Raw genomic sequence first — 16,316 nt, forward strand, 5'->3', positions numbered from 1 at the left:
CTCAAAGGCTGCTTTTTCTTTTAGGTGGTCTGGGGGGACAGAGAGGGGTTTGAATCATTTTAATTGTGCAAAGCTGAATTTACGGCATGAATTGCTCCCATGAGTCTGGAGGTGCGCAGACTAAAGTGGGCTGCTCCATTTCAGACTGCAGGCGGGGCTCACGTGATTGAATGATCCTTCATAAGTAAATGTTCTTCCTTCCACATAGAAAATGGCTTGCTGGCTTAGTCTTCCTGAAATGATCGTTGTCTATGTGCAGGGAACCCTTTCCCTGGGAGGAGCATTCACTCCTTTGACCTCCATTCTGAACTGCAGCAGCCAAGATGCGGCTGGCCCACCTGGGGCAGGAACTGGGGCTGAGTGGAAGAGGGCTGCCCCAGGGCAGCGAAGGTCCCTGGTGCCTCCCGTTAGACCAGTCTCAGTGAGCAGCACAGCCAGGAAAGGCTTTGCAGAAAGAGGAGAGGCAAAGGGGAACAGAGGAGAGGCAAAGGGGAACAGCCAGGAAAGGCTTTGCAGAAAGAGGAGAGGCAAGGGGAACAGACACACAAATCATGTTTAATGGCTGTGGTTCAAGTTGCCCACCCTGCAGGAAGGATTGCCAGCAAGGCGACTCAAGCCAGGTCTTGGCCAGGAATCCCACCCCCCGTGCAGCAGTGAGGGTCTCATGAAAACCATTGCCCACACATGCTGGACCAGGAGCATTTAAAAGAGGCAACTATTTATGCCCCTGGAATTAAACCAATAGGCATGTAAACCACCACTGCTTTATGAGGATGGTTTTCAGGGTGAGAGCAAAACCCACGCAGGTTGTTAGAAGCTGGCAGCCAACGGGGAGAACCTGATGTCCCTCCCTTTCCTCCTTGCGCTGCCTCTCTGCATGCTGCCTTTGAAAGACAGGTTCTCTTGGCGAGGAAGCAGAGCAGTACTTCCATGGAGGCATGCAAAGCAGCATTGCCATGTCCCTTTTGGGAGCTGTCACTCCATTACTGCTTCCCCAAACATAAGGGGCCTCTCCCCAAATCTCAGGGTGAGGGGGAGTCACCAGGCTAGAGCATTTCTCATGATTGTATGAACTTGCAAATTCATGGAGGAGAGGAAGGTGACTGCCAGTCAGGAGGGCCGTGTCCCGCCTCCAAGAGCACCAGTTGCCCCAGGAAGAGGCTGTTCTGCTTGTGGGCTTCCCAGGAGCATCTGCTGGGCCTCTGAAAGGAACCCAGTGCTGGACTGAAGGCCCCCCCCTTTGCTCCAATTCCACTGCAGGGTTCTCTGTCTCTTCTGGACATCATTGCCTTGTGCCGGGTGCTAGTTGGTTTGGGTTGTGAATCTCTTGAGAAGTGAAGAAACGAAAGAATCAAAGTAGATGATTCCCAGAAGGCTGGGAGTATTGCACTGAAGAGCAGAGGGGACCATGAATGACTGCAGACAGGCCCAAGCCTGTGGAGTGTCCTGCGTGACCCTTTGGCTTCATGTGCAGAGCCACAAGCCTCTGCTAGTCCTGAAGCACAGTTTGCCCCTCTCTGTTTGTTGCATCAATTGAAATAGTGTAAGTTGCTTAAAATGCCAACTGGGTAGCATTCAGCTGTCCACTGAAATGTAGGAGCTACTTCTGGAGCCGGGCCCACAGGACTGGCAATTGGAGCAGGTGACAGGCGGAGGCCACCCAGCCAGAGCCACAGCAGAGGGGAGGGGGCACAGAAATACTGTGTCAGGAGGGTTGACATTCTGCACTAAAAGCAATAATAAGTTCTGTGACTGGAATAAACTATGCAAATGTACATACAATTCTGGAGTCTGTCATATATTTAGATTGCAGTAACAGGAGAACAAGGGCTCCGAAGCTTGAGTGGTCTTTTGGGATCAAATAATGGGAAGAGTTGTGTGGCTCAGGAATAGGGATGGGGATGGCTGTCGTCCTGCAGGCATGGTTTGATTCTTCATAGAATTGGAAGGGATCCAAGGGTCATCTAGTCCAACCCCTGTAATGAAGGAATCTCAGCTGAAGCATCCATGACAGATAGCCATCCAACCTCTGCTTATAAACCTCCAAGGAAGGAGAGGGAGACTGTTTCACTATCGAACAGCTCTTACTGTCAGAGCGTTTTTCCAAATACTTAGTCATGATCTCCTTTCTTGTGACTTGAAGCCATTGGTTTGAGTCCTGTCCTCCAGAGCATTCTAGCTCCCATCAGCCCCAGTCTGTCTGGCCAGGGATGATGAGGACCGCAGTTCAGCAATGTCTGGAGGGCCACAGGCTCCCTGGCCCCTGGCTAGGTGAAATGGGAGGGTGGGAGGCTGCACTGCTGGGGAAGGGTCTCCACCTGCAAAGGCCACCTAGTGCATGTTTCTCTGGCACTCCAGTGAGAGCCACCGATATCCATCCTGAACAAATGAGCTTTTCACTCATGACTGCCCACCCCACCACCGCATCCAAGCTGCAAGTACGGTAAGCTCCTCTGAGACCTTGGCTAGCCTCACACTGACTTCTAAGGAGGTGCCAGTGGTGCCCACCCCAAATGCATAAGACAGGATTCAATAGATATTTGTCTCCACTTCAACAGTTAGCATTTCATGTCCAACTATAAGAAATCAGATTATGGAGAATGAAATCAAGGAGGCGTTCAAAGGAAGAAGAGTTGTGGCAAATGTGTGTTCTGCTCATGGCAAAATTTCCAGCCCTCCTCAAGGACATTGCCCTGGGGCTTAAGTGGTACCTGGGACTGGGGTGAGAAGCAGTTGGGGGATTCAAAACCAGCCACAGCGCAATCCAATTCAACAAGTATTTACTTAGACAACTGGCAAGGAAGTCCAAAGAGACTTTACTTCAGAAGAGGAAACTTCTCAAAAATCAGAAGGTGAAAGGCAAGCAGGTCACAGACAGTGAGGCTTCGGAGTCCTAGTTGCTGGAAACTGCAAGAGGGGACAGATTCTCTTGCGCTTGGTCATGCTTGCGGGTTTCTGATTATGGGCGCCTGTGTGGCTACTGTGAGAACAGCATCCTGGACTAGATGGGCCTCCTTTAGCCTGACCCAGCAGCAGACTATTCTGTATGGGACGCTGGTGGCGCTGGAAGGTCATCAGTTTGAATCCTGTTGCTTTGTCCCAGCTCCTGCCAACCTAGCAGCTCCAAAGCATCCCAGCACCAGGAGACAGGCACTGCTGTGGTGTCCCATTGTGCCAGAAGCGCTGCCAGAAGCAGACCCGGAAGGCTCTGCGGACAAATGCCAGTTCCATCAGCCTGACAGTGGAGATGAGCTCTGCACCCCACAGTCGAATTCAAATGGACTTAACTGCCCAGGGGTCCTTTAAAAGGTAAAGGGACCCCTGACCTTGAGCTTAATCCAGCCCCGGACTCCTGGGAGGAGGCGTTGCTGGGTTTGTTTCTGGCCTGATCCAGCAGGGGCTCTTTGTGTTCCTGAAGATCGGAAGCACTTTGAAAAGGCCTCTTAAAAGATCAAGTATCAAAGTAACACGCTGTCTTTCTCTGTCTGTCTCAAACACACACACACACACACACACAATCGCTGTCAGCCATACGTAAGGCTCTCCATTAAGGACAAGCTCTAAGACAAAGGTAAAGGGACCCCTGACCATTAGGTCCAGTCGTGAATGACTCCGGGGTTGCGGCGCTCATCTCGCTTCCTTGGCTGTGGGAGCTGGCGTACAGCTTCCGGGTCATGTGGCGAACCAGAGCAGCGCACAGAAACGCCGTTTACCTTCCTGCCGGAGCGGTCCCTATTCATCTACTTGCACTTCATGCTTTTGATCTGCTAGGTTGGCAGGAGCAGGGACCGAGCAAGGGGAGCTCACCCCGTCATTGCGGGGATTCGAACCCTGCTCGGCAAGCCCTAGGCTCTGGTTTAGCCCGCAGCGCCACCCGCGTCCCTTACCTTTACCCCACTATGTACAGCGGGGCGGGGGGGAGCGGGGGTCACAAGCCCAAGAGCAGAGGCTCAGCCGGCAAGGCGAGACTCGAGCCGGGACGAGCCCGGGGCAAGAGGATGCCAGCGCGGCTGAGGAGCGGCGTCAGGGGGCGGGGCGAGAGCGCACCCGCGCAGCGCCCTGGAGAGGCTCTCTCGGCGATTGGCGCCCGCGAGGGGTCAGAGGGCGAGGGGGCGGGGAAGGACGCTGCGTCCCGCGCACGCGCTCTCCCGCCTCGGCGTTTCCATGGCAGCCAACGGGCCGCCGGGCGAAAATGAGCGCAGCCGCCGAAGTGGAGGAGCAGGTGGCGCGGCGCTACGAGATCAAGCGGCGCCTCGGCAAGGGGGTGCGTGGGGCGGGCGGGGGGGGTCGCCGCCTGGAGGACAAGCCCCCCTAACCCCCCCCCTTCTCAGCGCGGGCGGAGCCAGGAGCTCAGAGGCCCCCGCCTTCCTATTGATTAACTTGAGGGGGGCGCTGCCCCTTTGGCCACGCCCCTGACGCCCCCCCTCTTCGCCCCCCCCCGCAGGCCTACGGGATCGTCTGGAAGGCCGTCGATCGCAAGACGGGCGCCGTTGTGGCCGTCAAGAAAATCTTCGACGCCTTCCGGAACCGGACTGATGCTCAGGTGAAGCGCGCCCCCCCCCCCCGGGAGACGCCAGGGGCTCGACTAGATGACCCCCCCGGGTCCCTTCCGGATGCTGTGAGAGACAGAGGCTTATCGCCATAGAGATCGGAAGGAGCTTAAGGGCTCGGGCGCCTGAGGCTTTGGGGCGGCCAAGTGCAGGTGTCGCTCCAGGCAGGACCTTGACTCCGGCCGGGAGAGTCGTGTGTTTTCGCACCCTCTGAGCGAAAGTGACCGGAGGGAGTCGAGGAGGGATGAGAAGGACAGCTGCAGCAGCCCCGGCGTCTTAGAGCTCTTTTTAACAATCCCAAGGCTCAAATAAATAATAATATATTATTATTCTTGCTGTTACTATTGTATATAGAATCGTGGTGATTATTACTAAGTGATAATAATAATCCCCAGCTTGGCAAATATGGCTGCAGGGCATAGAACATGGGGGGCATTGTGGAACGTTGATGTGCTTATTGCATGACTTTACTGGGACCCTGAGAAGCTACTCCGTCCTCAGCCAATGGTATGTGTTTCTTTTCAGAGAACCTTCCGGGAGATTATGTTCCTTCAGGTAAGCAATGACTGTCTCTTGGCTTTTGACCCGCGCTTCGGCTTCTCCCAGAATGCCCTTTTGTCTGCATGTCACTGGGGACAACACTGGATTTCTGTGGCTACACATGTATTTGTTACAGGGAAATTGGAAGGGGGATGAGAGACACCCCCCCCCCCATGAGCCTTGCCTCTCCACACCAGAGACAAAGAGTCTCCGCTACACAAATTTTCACTCACACAGGTACCACAGAGATATTTCCCTGCCTATTACCAAGCTTTTTATGCTTTTGAACTAACTTTCACGTTAAACAAGTACATGATTGACTTGAGTGGTAATTAAAGCAATATACAATCATAGAATCTTAGAGTTGGAAGGGACCCCAGGGTCATCTAGTCCAACCCCCTGCAATGCAGGAACCTCACCTAAAGCATCCATGACAGATGGTCATCCAACCTCTGTTTAGAAACTTCCAAGGAAGCAGAGTCCACAACCTCTTATGGGAGTCTGTTCCACTGCTGAGAAGCTTACTGTCAGAAAGTATTTCCAAATGTTTAGTCGGAATCTCCTTTCTTGTAACTTGAAGCCATTGGTTTGAGTCCTACCCTCCAGAGCCGGAAAAAACAAGCCTGCTCCCTCTTCCATGTGACAGCCCTTCAGATATTTGAAGATGGCTGTCGCATCCCTTCTCAGTGTCCTCTTTCCAGGTTAAACATACCAAGCTCCTTCAACCGTTCCTTAGAAGGCTTGGCTTCTAGATCCTTGAGCATCTTGGCTGCCCTCCTCTGCACATATTCCAGCTGGTCAACATCCTTCTTAAATTGTGGTGCCCAGAATTGGACACAGTATTCTCAGAAAGGGGTCTGAAACGCCCTCTCTTGTAGCTTTTCCCAACTTGGTGCCCTCCAGATGTTGTTGGAGTCCAACTCCTTTCACCCTCCCTGATCATTGCCCAGGCTGGCTGCTGTGGTTGATGATGGGAGCTGGAGTTCAACAACATCTGGAGGGCAGCAGGTTGGGGAAGACCACGTTACAGTTGTCAAGCATATTCGCTTGGGCAGAATATTTATTACACCAACGTTGGATTTAGAAAACCATCTTGCTGCAGATGAGTAACCAAGACTGGAGGAGGGTACCTTCTCATGGGAACACCTGTGAGTCAGTGCCAGGCTCTTTCGCTGCAGCCGCCAGATGAGTCTTTTCCTCATGCAAACAGCGACTCAACCCACAGTCCCAGTGGTGGTTTTCTGTTTAGAGTATGTTGGGCTCTGCCAGCAAGCTCTGTGAAGAGTCCTCAAGAGCAGCCGCCATTGATGGGCAGGTCTTTCTTCCTGCAGGAATTTGGAGAGCATCCAAACATCATCAGACTCTTGAATGTCATCCGAGCTCAGAATGACAAGGACATCTACCTGGTTTTTGAGTCTATGGGTGAGTTTTTCCTGACTGTAACTTAGGCTTCCTTCTTGTGGAGAGGACCTTGACAATGAGGAGCAGGAAGCCAGAGTAAAAGTGCATGTTGAGCAGAACATTTTGAGTGCAGGATAAATGCTACCAAGGGAGGGAAGGCTGAAAGCAGCTGACCCACAGGCTTGTAAACAAACAGCCCACCAAGGCCAAAGGGGGAGATGCCAAAAGGAAGGTCCCCTTTGGGTGGCTCTTTGGGAATAGCGAGGGCAGGGCTCCCCCTTCTGTGATCGTGACATGGAGGAGTCTTCCCTGAGTGGGAGGCAGGCACTGCAGAGTCTGTGCTAAGTGTCTGTGTGCGCAACTCAGTCTCACATTGTGAGTGGGGGCTGAGGGGAGCTGTCGCTCTGGTGAGCACTTCAATCAGTGGCTCTTTGCTACACACATGAATAGCTAGGAAACAGCTACATCTGGTGCAAGTATAGTAGCAGCATGGTGGGGGTGTTGGAGTAAACATGGTTAGGGGGCATGAACATCCTGTTACTGGCTATCCATAAGTTATACCTGGGGTGGGGGGAGACCCGTGGATGGTTTACAGGGGGTCCTAATGGATGACCTCTCTCAAGGGGGAAGCAGGGGGAGTGTGGCCCTGTTGCCACTGTTGGATCTCTCAGTGGCCTTTGATGCAATTGACCGCAATGCCTCCTGGCATTCCTCCCTGGATTGAGAGCTGGAGGCACTGCTTTACAGTGGTTCCACTCCTACCAGCATGGATAGTCTAGGAGAGTCTCCTTGGGGCACTGTGTGTCTGCCTCCCAACACCTTAGCTGTGCAATGCCACAGGGCACTATTTTATCCCCAATGCTATTTAACATCTTCATGAAGGCATTGGGAGCAATCATCTGGAAGTTGGGGGCACCCAACTCCATTTTGCTGTTAAATCTGCTCACAGGTTGTCATTCAGAGTCCTGGGTTAAGCTTTGAGATATTTGTGACCCTCTTAGCTGAAACGTTTGGGGTAGTCCTTGCAGGCCTGGGTTTGGAGGCGGTCTAGCAGAAGGGCCAGGGTTTGTGGTCGTGGGCTGAATGGTCAAGACAGTGCCAGGCACCCACTGCTTCTCTGCTGTTCCCTGTTTCAGAGACCGACTTGCATGCGGTGATCAAGAAGGGAAATTTACTGAAAGATATTCATAAGTGTTACATCCTGTATCAGCTGTTAAAAGCCACCAAATTCATCCACTCGGGAAACGTCATTCATAGGGACCAGAAGGTACGTGTGTGGGAAGGACTTGGGCTCCAGCCATACGTTGAATTAAAGGGGGGGGGTTGAAATGCTGTAGTGGGTGGGTCTCCCTCGTTCCATTTTCTCTTTTATTACATTATTGCACCTCCTTCCAAACAGCTCAGGATTCATACTTGGTTCTTTCTTTGCCTGTGACATAGGTTGGTTTGAGAGAGAGTAACTGGCTCTGGATCACCCAGTGCATTCCCTGGGCAAGCAGGGATTGCACTTGGGTGTCCCTGCTTGTAACCTGGGACTCTTAACCACCACACAGACAGGATGGCTGATTCTTGTGTTCTTTCACTCCCCTGATACCTTTTCCACATGCAGCCTTCAAACATCCTGCTGGATGCAGACTGCTTTGTCAAGTTGTGTGACTTTGGACTGGCCCGTTCCCTGTGTCAGATCCACCAGGATCACGACAGCCCTGCCCTGACGGAGTATGTTGCTACTCGCTGGTACCGGGCCCCTGAGATTCTGCTTTCCTCTCACAGGTAAGGAGGGAGGAGCTTGAGTCTGTGGCTGCTATGCACAGCCTCCCATCCTCACTTCCTCGCCTTTGAGACAGGGGAGGCTGTGCAGGGACTGGGCTGGTGCCTGGAGGCAGCGATAGGCAGGCAGGCTGGCTGAGGGCCAACAGATAGAAGCTGAATCTTGGCATGGCAATGGGAGTGGGGGGGGGGTCCTGTGTCAGGGAGTTGGGGAGCCAGCCTGTTCTCAATGGAGCTGCCCACTCCTGAAGGAGCAGCGTGGTGGCTTGGCAGTCCTCCTTGGTCTGGATTTGCCACCGTTGCTCCTCCTGGGTTGAGCTGCCTTTGCCACGCTCTGGTGACCCCTCAGCCGGACTCTTGTCATGCTGGGTGCAATGTGCTGTTGCTGGCTTTGCAGGGGGCATGCCAATCCAGAGCCGTGGCACCTCCCCTTGGGGAGCTGAGCTGGCTGCCTGCTTGCTGTTGGCTCCACATGAGTGTGTTAGTCCCAAACCAAGAGGACCCAAGTCCCTAGAAGTCAGTCTGTTCTCACATTGGCCCAGCCAGGCCTTGCAGTTGGTGGGGCAGGCATTCAGATGTCCCGTCAATGGGCGTGGCTTGGTGCCCAGTGGTGGTGGACCAGGCCTTCTCTGCAGTGCCCTGACCAGAGGAACTCCCTCCCTCATGGAGATGGTGACCCCCCCTCCCATCTGTCAGAAGGTGAATGAAAATGCTCTTCTTCACACCAGCTTTGTGGTGAGGACTGTGGAAGGAACGTTACAATTAAAGTGCAGCTGAACTGTTTTAATTCTTGAACAGTTTTACTGCTTTTGATTTTATATGTCGCTTCATGATCTTTTGTGCTTTGCCCTGATGAAAGGTGGTCTAGAAAAACAATGAAATACATTTCTTCCTCTGGGGCACTAGTGGCATTGGGGTGCCAGTCCCAAGGGGCACTGGCAAGTCCAGATCCAGCCCCAAAGTATCCCTTGTTTGGTGGGGGCCTGAAGTGAGCAACTTTTTGCCAGTACACAAACACCAGGGAATAGGAGTGATGTGGAAGGAAGAAAGGGAAAGGAAGAAAGCAGGATCAAGCACATCTTCAGGGCATCAGGTCTGGATGTCTGTGTTGAGGGATGCCAGGAGCCCTTGGATGTCTGACTCTTGAGGCCCAACATGGATGTCTTCTTCCTTGCTTGCAGCTACACGAAGGGTGTGGACATGTGGAGCCTGGGCTGCATCTTGGGCGAGATGCTCCTGGGGAAGCCTCTCTTCCCTGGCACATCCACAGTCAACCAGCTAGAGCAGATTCTGCGTGTTGTTCCTGCTCCCTCCCCAGAAGGTGAGAAGGTTTCGCGGAGGAGGAGAGCCAGCTCAAGGAACGGGGGACCTTTGGAAGTTCTGTGGGTGCTGCCGAGAGTGTGGCAAAGGAGTGAAAAGGTGCCAGCCCCCTTTCTGGCTGCAGCTACAGAACTATATTTTGAAGCCAGCACCAAAAGAACTCAGGTCCATGTGGGACTGCCCTTAGGGCTGCTGGTGCAGAATGTGAGGGCTAGACTGCTGATGGGGAGATCTGGTTGAGAGCATGTGACACCCTTGTTAAAAGAGCTGCCCTGGCTGCCCGTCTGCTACCCAGAGAGATTCAAGGTCCCTGAAGTACTTGGGTCCAGGGTGCCTCAGGCATCGCCTGAACCCTTAGAACCCAGCTCAGTCACTGAGATCATATGCAGGAACATCTATGGTCATTCCATGAAGTGGTGAGGCTAATTTTGCAACACCTGTGTCATTGGCCCAGTCCTGAGGGGCTGGTTGACTCCCAGGGCCCCCCTCTGCAGCCCTGCGCTCCTGCTGCTGCGCTGTGTGTGGTGTTCCGCTGGGAAGGAGGGAGAGAGCAAGCAGAGGACGGGGGAGCGGCACTTCCCTGGCTGAAGCGCCTGCCTCCCGCCCTGGTGAGGTTGACTGACTGCCTTGCTGTTGCAGATGTGGCTGCCTTCCACTCCGACTACAGAGCCTCCATTATCGGCCGACTGAGCTGCCAGTGAGTGTCTTGTCCTTCCCTCCCGTTCAGGGTGGGGGCTTGAGCAGCCAGTTGCTCACGGTCCTGCTGAGAACACGCCCTCCAGGGCTGGGTGGGGTGGTCTGTATGTTGCTTGCAGGTGGGGAGCTGCTGTGTGCCTTTTCTCCATCTGCAGGCCACAGGTGGCTTTTGAGGAGCTTCTGCCCACCTCCACCCCCACCCAAGCCCTGGATCTTCTGAAACGGCTCCTGGTATTCAACCCTGAGAAGCGACTGACGGCGGAACAGGCATTGGAGCACCCCTACGTGCGACGGTGAGTGTCTTGAGGACTGGCTTGCAGTGGAGGCATCTTGGCCTGTGCTGGGTGGGGGGTTGCCCATCTTCTGAAGGGTCAGACAGACATGCTTGGGCAAGTTGCAGCCCATGGGCCAGCTGGTCAGATCCTGGTGCTTGGCCAAGGGCCAGCGTCTCTCCTTGGGGCCAGTCGAAGGATCTTGTCTCACTCCGTGTGCTCTTGGCAGGTTCCACTGCCCCAGCAAAGAGCCTGCTCTTGACTACAGTGTGGTCCTCCCCCTGGATGATGATGTGCAGCTCTCTGTGGCTGAGTATCGCAATAAGCTCTATGAGGTAAGACTCCTCGTGCACCCCTAAGACTGAATGGGCTGCTGGCGCCCTTGACCTGTGGTCACCACGGCATCCTCCAAAGGGACTTGGGTGGGTAACTACTGTGCATGCCAACATTGTGCATGGCTTTTCTGGCATGTGCAGCCTCTGCTGAGTCTCCAGCAGAAAGGAGTTCCAAGGGTTGAGGGGCAGCCACTGAGAAGGCCTCCTGCATGTCCACCTCTGTGCTTAGCCCCAGCAGGTCAGGGGGTGGAAATGAGCCTAGGGCACTTTGGCCCATCTAGCTGCTTACCCTGACAGGCCCCATCACCTGTCTTCTTCCTGGACCTTTGCGGTTGAGATGAAGCATGCACCAGACCTTTTCTTCCTCTTGTTTAAACCTGCTTGAACTGGTCTTTTCCTGCCACAAGTTTCTTCTGCTCAATATTCCTAGCATCACATGAGTTGGGAGAAATCCAGGTCATCTAGGCTGTCCCCTCTCTGCTCAGTGGAATGGTTGCCTGTCCTCTCCTTAAGTATTTCCACTGCCAATGCATTTCTGTACCTGCCATCAAATTTGCAGATGACACCAAACTGGGAGGGGTGGCTAACACCCCAGAGGACAGGATCACACTTCAAAATGACCGTGACAGATTAGAGAACTGGGCCAAAACAAACAAGATGAACTTTAACAGGGAGAAATGTAAAGTATTGCACTTGGGCAAAAAAAATGAGAGGCACAAATACAAGATGGGTGACACCTGGCTTGAGAGCAGTACATGTGAAAAGGATCTAGGAGTCTTGGTTGACCACAAACTTGACATGAGCCAACAGTGTGACGCGGCAGCTAAAAAAGCCAATGCAATTCTGGGCTGCATCAATAGGAGTATAGCATCTAGATCAAGGGAAGTAATAGTGCCACTGTATTCTGCTCTGGTCAGACCTCACCTGGAGTACTGTGTCCAGTTCTGGGCACCACAGTTCAAGGAGGACACTGACAAACTGGAACGTGTCCAGAGGAGGGCAACCAAAATGGTCAAAGGCCTGGAAACGATGCCTTATGAGGAACGGCTAAGGGAGCTGGGCATGTTTAGCCTGGAGAAGAGGAGGTTAAGGGGTGATATTATAGCCATGTTCAAATATATAAAAGGATGTCACATAGAGGAGGGAGAAAGGTTGTTTTCTGCTGCTCCAGAGAAGCGGACACGGAGCAATGGATCCAAACTACAAGAAAGAAGATTCCACCTAAACATTAGGAAGAACTTCCTGACAGTAAGAGCTGTTTGACAGTGGAATTTGCTGCCACGGAGTGTGGTGGAGTCTCCTACTTTGGAGGTCTTTAAGCAGAGGCTTGACAACCATATGTCAGGAGTGCTCTGATGGTGTTTCCTGCTTGGCAGGGGGTTGGACTCGATGGCCCTTGTGGTCTATTCCAACTCTAGGATTCTATGATCCAGCGAAAGAAAGTTCTTATCTGCTCTTGCCATACTAGTGATTTGAAACCTGATCAGATCTTCTTCTTTGCAGATGATCTTGGAAAGGAGGGCCAGGAACCGCCACCCTCAAAAGCATCAGCAGCCCCAAAATGAGAACCTCCAGCCCAGTCCCCCTCCCAAAACGCGCTGTGAGGCACAAGGGGTGTCACCGCCCCTCCCATCAAGGGGCTCCCCCCAGTTGTTGGCACCTTGTGAAGCTTCCCAGCAGAGGGCAAAGGAGACCAGGAGCCTTGGCCGCCTCAGGCCAGGGATCACTCCCCCCCTGTGCAGTCCCGCCAGCCACATGACCAGCCACGGTAGGTGTCCCCTTGCAACTGTGCCTTTGGCTGGGGTGAATGGGACGGACACAGTGCCCCAGAGCACCTTCCTCCGGCTTGTGAGGCTGAGAGAGGCGGGTGGAGAGGGGGAGGACTGTGGGGCTCCAGCCGTCCCCAGCCAGCTTCCACCACGAGGTTGTGCTTGAAAAGCCTCCAGCCACAGGGTTTCTGTGAGGCCAGGAAATAGAGGAGGGCAGCTGAGCGGTATCCCAGGACTCCCACTAGACAAAGGCTATTGAGGGAGGAATTTGTCATACTTGTGGAGGAAAACCTTAAACACGTTGCAGAGTTCCCCAAAATAGACCAGAGGCAATAGTACTTCATTCAGCAGAGCTTTCCTTGTGCTGAAGGCAAATATAGCATAATGGTTATCAAATCCAATACAATCAGGATTGGCTCAGTCCATGCAAAATCCAGTTGCAGCATTTATAAACTTAGCACATAACAAGACTAAACCTTAGCACTAAGCATCCTATGTACAGAAACAGAAACACCACACCAGAAAGAAGAGAGAGAGAAGAGAAAAGAAGAGTAAAACCCAGGCTCCTTCTGGCCTATATTTATAGTCAGCATGACCTTAAGTGGAAGAGAACTAATTCAAAGCAGCTGTACTCAGCTTCTCTGAAGGTATAACCCAAACAATCATTAACCCTTCTGCCTCTTCTTCTCACACACAGAGAAGCTTCTAGTAGCTTCTAGAATTAATCAGAATACAAAAAAGGAAAGATCTTTACAAATGAGATCAATACTTTCTGCACTAAGAAATGCAAACTGACAGAATTGGCTTGCCTTCTAGGGTAGGAAAGGCTGACTGGAAGGAGGAGACCAGGAGCAGAGGGTGTGTGCAAAAAGAACCCCTGCACCTCAGGAAGCCTTGCCCTTGTCCTGTCTGGGCATCTCTAGTGCCAGGAGAAGCTCGGGGTGGGCGTTCTGGCAGGACAGGCTGTGATGAGTTTATTGGCAGGCTTTATCTCGTCCTTTTATTCTGTTTAGTGTAATAATTCAATAGTGTGTATGTTAGCAGAGTGCAAATTTTAAAAGTGAAATAATGCTATAGGGATTTCCCCACTGGCTTGGCTTTCTGGGTTGCCTGATCTGCCTTTCCTCTGCCAGCCCAGGAAGGACCTTTGCTCAGGCTTGCTCAGAATAAGTTGCTTGGATGCCATCGTCCTTTGCCAAAATAGCAAAGGTGGTGCCCAATGGAGAACCAAGAGAGGAGCCGCCCCCGGCCCCCAGTGGATCATTCCAGTCTGCCTGGGGCACTGAGCCTTCTCTGTGGCCTTTTCCTTCCTGAGTGTTGTGATTCAGGCTCTCTCATTTCAGCACATAGCCTGGCTCCCAGCAACATGGCCAGGAATCGCTCTGCACCACTCCTGCAGCAGCCGGCTGCTGCCCTCAGCCAGAAAGTGGGGAAGCAGGCGCTCGCCGTACCAGCCAGCAGCCCACCCCCTGCAGCAGCTCCTCAGACTATCCATGGCGTGAGTAACTTGGTTGTTACCTTCCTCTTCTTCCAGTGTGCAGCCCCTTCAGAGCAGGCGGCCGGCTGGCCAGCTGCAGGAGCCACGCACAAAGCAGCTCTCCAGCAACACTGACGCTCCAGCTGCTGCAGAATGAGCCCACCTCCCTCCCTCTCTCCCCCACCCCCACGCTAGGGAGGCAAGGGAGATGCAAAGAGGTCTCCGCCTCTTGGGCTTACTGCCTCCTAAATGCCAAGCCGCTTCTCCAAAGCCCTTCTGCCCCAGCACACGGCCCCACCTGCAGCATGGGGGTCATGAAGCATCTCTGCCTTGTGGCAGGAGGGTGTATGGGTGGCGAGGGGCAGCTTGATCCTTTCTCAGTGATGGCCGTTGTTATGGGAAATCTCCTCCCAGTTGCTGCAGCTGCTTTGCTTCCCCCTTCTCTACTCTTGAGTCAGGCAGGGTTCAGACTCCACTTTGCTTTGCTTCAGCAGGTGCCCAAAGGCCTGGAGGTGGGGAGAGGCCAGGCAGCCTCCTTCCCCAGGCCCCTTTCACTGTGTGCTCAAGCCCAGGAGGCGGCTCTTCACCACCACCTGATGAGGAAGGAGGGCTCCCCCAGGAAGGCGGCTGCTGGCCTGGTGAGTGAAATGGAGCCTCTTTCCTGCCCCCCCCAACACTTCGTTCCTAGCTTGGGGTCCTTGTGTGAAAGGAGCCGCTAGACCAAGAGCTCAAGCAGCCAGGTGGGCTGCAGGTGGAGTGGGCAGTCAGGGTGGGCTACAGGTGGATCTGGGGAAAGGCTGCAAGTTGATTCCTGATGGCTTCTAAGGCTGGGAGAGCTTTGTGCAAAGCAGGCAGGGGTGAGGAACTGAAGAAGGCAGACTATGCTCCTCTACGTAGACAAGCAACCGGTTTGACAGGTCTGGGACTCCAGCCGTGACCGTGGCTGCAGCTGACTCCTCTGACACTGGGCGGCTTATAAGGTGCAGCTGTCTGGCCAGCTCCAGCTCTCCAGTCCAAGACTGGTCAGGAAGCAAAGGGGCTGAGTCTTGGGAGCCGCCGGGTTCAGCTCAGACCTTTCCAGTTGTCCCAAATGGTCTGTTGAGGGATGCTCCCTGTCCCACCAAGTGTTCCTGCTCCCATCTGCAGTGCCCCCACAGCTCTCCTGTCTCTTTTGCAGAATCCAGGGAGCTCCGAGGTCCACAGCAGGGAAGCTCGCTCATTTCTTAAGCCCAGTAAGAAGATGTTCCGGGCTACAGCAAACGTGGGAATGGCTGGGGACCCAAAGGCCTGCCTGGGCAGTTACTCCCAGTCCTATGGGACCATCTGCAAGTCTGCTCTTCAGAGTCTGCCTGTATCAGACACTTGCCAGCAGGCAATAGACCACAACACCCAGCAGCTTTGACCTTCCCAGCCCAGCTCAGCCTGCTCCCAAACTGCAGAGCCAATCCTGCAACTGCCCAGGGCCTGAAAGGTGGAAGGAGGGAAGACAGGCAACCGCCTACCCTGCCACTCAGGACAGTTGAGCAGGGTGCTCTTGCTGCAGCACAGTCTCTGCTCCCCTGACTAAGACCTGCTTCTCTTCCCCGTTTCAAGCCCTGAGTGTAAAACCACTCTGGGAACCACCAGAGACACAGAAAGTGCTGGCTGAGACCCCTGACCCTCCTCCCTGTGTGCCTTTGGGGTCCTGGGCCACCTGCCAATGCCTTTCTGCACTCTCCTCTCTGTGCCCATGGCTACAGCCTGTGGACTTATTCTTGTAAGGGTTTTTAATAAAAGGAGTCTTTTAAAAACATCTTAAAATAATCTATGAGAAAGGACTCTTCCTTGGTTATCTGCTGTAGAGGGGAATAAATACAATAATTTTGATTTCTGCTCTAAGGCTGAACAGCTGGAGCTGTCCCCACACCCCCGCCTGCGGCATTTCTGGATTCTGAACTGCTTGTGTGTGTGCAGAGGGACAATGTCCAGGGAAAAAACATGCCCCAATAGTGAACCACAAACGTCCCACAGGAAATCAATTGCTCCTCCATTACACTGAATTTTCTTTTTAATTGTTAGCTGTTTGGTTATTATTTTAATAGAAATGCAAGGTACAAGTAATTCAACTAAACTGAGTGTGCCCAAAGTGTTTTGCACACTCATGGGATGGGGTCAGACTGGCATCTGGGTGTTACCCCCCCCCTTCT

The 16,316-nt window shown here is 53.3% G+C and overlaps 1 protein-coding gene across 2 annotated transcripts; it reads left to right on the plus strand.

Moving 5' to 3' along the window:
* Positions 1 to 4,115: 4,115 nt before the first annotated feature.
* On the plus strand, positions 4,116 to 15,933 carry MAPK15 (mitogen-activated protein kinase 15). Of its 2 annotated transcripts, none has more exons than XM_082235184.1 (14): positions 4,116 to 4,264; positions 4,445 to 4,543; positions 5,076 to 5,105; positions 6,422 to 6,512; positions 7,628 to 7,758; positions 8,101 to 8,264; positions 9,443 to 9,582; positions 10,221 to 10,278; positions 10,433 to 10,570; positions 10,779 to 10,884; positions 12,388 to 12,652; positions 13,997 to 14,151; positions 14,622 to 14,768; positions 15,308 to 15,933. In XM_082235184.1, the coding sequence occupies exons 1-14, from the start codon at positions 4,193 to 4,195 to the stop codon at positions 15,530 to 15,532; spliced, it is 1,821 nt and encodes a 606-aa protein (XP_082091310.1). In that variant the 5' UTR covers positions 4,116 to 4,192; the 3' UTR covers positions 15,533 to 15,933. The 2 variants fall into 2 exon arrangements, with proteins under 2 accessions (XP_082091310.1, XP_082091311.1); XM_082235185.1 differs by having other exon boundaries at positions 14,625 to 14,768.
* The last annotated feature ends 383 nt before the right edge of the window (positions 15,934 to 16,316 follow it).

Source organism: Podarcis vaucheri, assembly GCF_965113315.1.
Source record: "Podarcis vaucheri genome assembly, chromosome: 8".
NCBI lineage: Eukaryota > Metazoa > Chordata > Lepidosauria > Squamata > Lacertidae > Podarcis > Podarcis vaucheri.